Source organism: Sphaeroforma arctica (assembly GCF_001186125.1).
Source record: "Sphaeroforma arctica JP610 unplaced genomic scaffold supercont1.3007, whole genome shotgun sequence".
Taxonomy (NCBI): Eukaryota; class Ichthyosporea; order Ichthyophonida; genus Sphaeroforma; species Sphaeroforma arctica.
In genome coordinates, this window is record NW_014037551.1 from 1 (window position 1) to 4276 (window position 4276).

Here is a 4276-nt window from a genome sequence, read left to right on the forward strand (position 1 = left end):
CACACACACACACACACACATATATATATATATATATATATATTATATATATATATATATATATATAACAAGATTCAGTTTGTACGCTCGTCGGATACACATAGTTCTCTCAGTAGTTCAGACGTCTTATGTATGGAGACATAAGGGCAGGTCAGATATATAACGCCGTGGCTATAGCTCAAATATACATAGTGATATCTGCTACTCCCACTATGTTACCTATGGTACATGCGGCATATGCACATATATCAAATACGAATGCATCGAATGTGACAACCTGTAGTACGTGGTTGTTGATGTTGGCCATACGCACGCACAACAGACTCGCATACTACAAATGTGACAATCTGACGTTAACATGTGTGCATGGTTGTTGTTGTTGTAGCGCTTACGCACACATCACATACGTCACCATCTACGACTGCAATGAATCCGCAGCGAATGAAACGGAGATCATACCGGCTTCTGTGAAGGTATGAAATTTCAAAGGCTCTCCCTGCCTCGCTGAATAAACTTTGTTTTTGGTGTCAAAATATACCGTGGTCGTCTGTATAGAACAAACTAAATATTGGTTGTATGCATCGAATGTAAGAACCGAATAAACTTTGTTTGTATATGGACCATTTGTTAGGTCAATGTGTTGTTGCTTGGTGTGCGTTGTTGTGTTGTTTCTTGCGTCACCTGACTGGGGCGAATAAACCATGATTGTTTGAGCCGCATAAACTTATTTTTTTGAGTTGAATAAACCTGGTTGTACGTTTCGGATAAACCTTGGGCCAATGTATGGGTGTTTGGATGTGCACTGTCTCGCAGCTGCTTGCGTCCCCTGCTTGGCTGCTTTGCCTGAAATGGGGTCTATGTATCTGTACCTTTATTGGGGCTTTTGTTATTGGTGTGTATAGTGATCAACTGGATGCTCATTGGCCGACATATGTTTCAGATTCGTTTAGCGATCATCTTGTTGGTGCGTATAGTATTCAACTCAATGCTCACTGGATATTTCTTTTGAAGTACAGTCTATCAATCATGCCCATTGGTCCTGCGTATAAATTATCTAGATTCTCACTGGTGTATTCTGGCTTTTGGTCGGTGTGGGTTCTCCTGCTGTCAGTCGTTTTAAATGACACTTATTTGTTTTACTTATCTCTCAATCTCTCAGGGCTTGATCGAAACGACCGCAAACACATCGATTGCGAATTCCAATTTTGCGAACTGCACTGGACAGGTGAGACACCGTACATGCAATTATGAATGCCTATGTAAATATGTTTGTATATGCATATATGTTTATGTATGTATCAATGCCCATGTATATATGTTTGTGTATGTATGAATGCTTATGTATATATGTTTGTGTATGTATCAATGCCCATGTATATATGTTTGTGTATGTTTAAATGTCTATGTATATATGTTTATGTATGTATCAATGTCCATGTATATATGTTTGTGTATGTATGAATGCCTATGTATATATGTTTATGTATGTATCAATGGCTATGTATATATGTTTGTGTATGTATCAATGCCTATGTATATATATTTGTGTATGTATCAATGCCTATGTATATATGTTTGTGTATGTATGAATGTCTATGTATATATGTATGTGTTTGTATGCATGCCTATGTATAGATGTTTATATATGTGTTGTATATCATATACAACGTGTTTGTGTGTAACAATGTCTATATATATATGTTTATATATATATATTGTGTATTATATATGGCTTATTCTGTCACACATGATTTATACGGTCACACAAATGGCTTATTTTTTCGCACACCTGGACCATTCTATCACACAAACTGATTATTTTCTCACGCACATGGCTTATTCTATCACATGTTTTATACTGTCGCACAGATGGCTTGATTTTCGCACACAAATTGTCTATTCTCTCACACAAAAGGCTGATTTTCCCACACACCTGGCTTATTCTATCACATGTTTTATACTGTCGCACAGATGGCTTATTTTCTCACACAAATGGTCTATTCTCTCGCACAAATGGCTGATTTTCCCACACACATAGCTTATTCTGTCACATGTTTTATATTGTTGCACAGATGGCTTATTTTCTCACACAAATGGTCTATTCTCTCACACAAATGGCCTATTTTCCCACAAACATGGCTTATACTGTCACATGTTTTATACTGTCGCACAAATGGTCTATTCTCTCACATAAATGGCTTATTTTCTCACACACATGGCTTATTCCTATCGCACATTTGTTTTTATTTCCATAGTTTCTGTCTGGGATTTACACGACTGCATCGGTGGCCGTGTACTACTCCGAATTCTTCAACCTCACCTCCACGGTAAGCGAGCGCACCAATCAGAGGGCGCGGGTACCGTTTCTAAATTTAAGCCAAGCAGAACACTGGACTTCTATAAATAGTTTAAATGATATTTCACTGTGCTGTAACACTGTGTACATGTACTATAGTAATATGATAAAGTACGGTGATTTTACGTTATCTTAATGTTATGTTACTGTACTATAATCCTATGCTCTGGCGCTGTGATGGTAGGTTAATGTACTGTGATTATACGTTATCTTACTTTTTATTATATTACTATACTATAATACTATGCTCTGGCGCTGTGATGGTATGTTTATGTACTGTGATTATACGTTCTATTACTTTTTATTATATTACTATACTATACTACTATGCTCTGGCGCTGTGATGGTATGTTTATGTACTGTGATTATATGTTCTATTACCTTTTATTATATTACTGTACTATACTATTATGCTCTGGCGCTGTGATGGTATGTTTATGTACTGTGATTATACGTTATCATACTTAATGTTATGTTACTGTACTATACTACTATGCTCTGGCGCTGTGGTGGTACGTTTGTGTACTGTGATTATACGTTATCATACTTAATGTTATGTTACTGTACTATAATACTATGCTCTGGTACTATACTGGAATGTCACATGTACTGTGATGATATAGTATCATGCTGTCATGAAGTATTGAAGTACCCTCAGATACACTCATACACTTCGCTGATAAATTGCTGCACCTCTTGTATGGGGCTATATACTGCAATGACTACTGATGTAATGTATTCTACTACACCAATCCGTTTCATCGGTACGTTAACGTCTTTCATAGAAAGGCCACTGATATCACCTCTCACTGTCATGGCATCGTACGTTTATTCTCACAGGACGACCACAGTGGAGGGGCCGCAATCAACGCAAAGGGCGCCGTGTATGCGACCGACAGCTTATTCCACAGCAACAGTGCCGCGGTAAGTACATGCATACACAGGGTTTGCCGGTACATGCAAACCTGGGTTATTGGTACAAGCGAACCTATTTTACTGATACACGCAAACTTGTAGTATGAAACACGTATATAGTTGAATAAGAATATTAGAGACCTTTAGACCACTTACTGATTCCTGTTGGTTCTTTTTCCATTGCCCAATTAGATGGGAGGAGCCGTCTGGGCGCAACTAACACCCATGTTGTCGTACTGCGAGTTCATAAACAATACGGCAACGAAACAAAGTCAGGTATGTGTTCTGTGAATTGTAATTACACACACACACAGACACACACACGCAGACACAGACACAGACACAGACACAGACACAGACACACACACACACACACATATCAACACACACACCCACACACACACACACACACACATATATATAGATAGATAGATAGATAATTGGATAGATAGATAGGTATGTAGGTATATATATATATATATATATATATATGTGTGTGTGTGTGAGCGAATACATAAACAGTGTAGTAGGTGTGTGACACGTGTACTGCTAAGTCCACAAGCGTACATGTGTGCAGGATGGTGTGTTTTTAGAATGTATATACTATACGTATATCACGATGGAATATTGCAAACTAAAGGTTTAGTTGATGTTTGCCAATAGTTAGGGTACGTGATGTCAGGCTGCTGTATGTGGGTTACGAGAACTTAAGTTCGCTCAGAAGTAAACGTTAAGCTGTGGAATGGTGTAATATATATAGATGATGGCGACAGTATCATCCAATAGGGAACGGTTGCCATAGTATAGGGCAGCAGTTCGTGTCCGTAGGACTTAACTAGTTGTAGGCGCCATACGAGCGTGGGCTGGCGTATAGAAGTAGACACCGTGAAGTAATCAGTCGTCAATTGTTTCTTGAAGCTATTATACTGCCTTGATACACAGTAAACGATCCATACATCCCACTTTGGATTTGTTGGTTTGCACTTACAAAGCACACACACTATA

At 38.2% G+C, this 4276-nt stretch overlaps 1 protein-coding gene across 1 annotated transcript; it reads left to right on the top strand.

Moving 5' to 3' along the window:
* Positions 1 to 385: 385 nt before the first annotated feature.
* Positions 386 to 3562, top strand: SARC_13200 (hypothetical protein; the record flags this gene model as incomplete). The annotated part of the gene is made up of 5 exons (XM_014292674.1): positions 386 to 473; positions 1160 to 1225; positions 2256 to 2327; positions 3197 to 3280; positions 3464 to 3562. Coding segments are annotated over 5 exons (409 nt in total), but the record flags the coding sequence as incomplete, so codon positions are not given.
* Between the last annotated feature and the right edge of the window lie 714 nt (positions 3563 to 4276).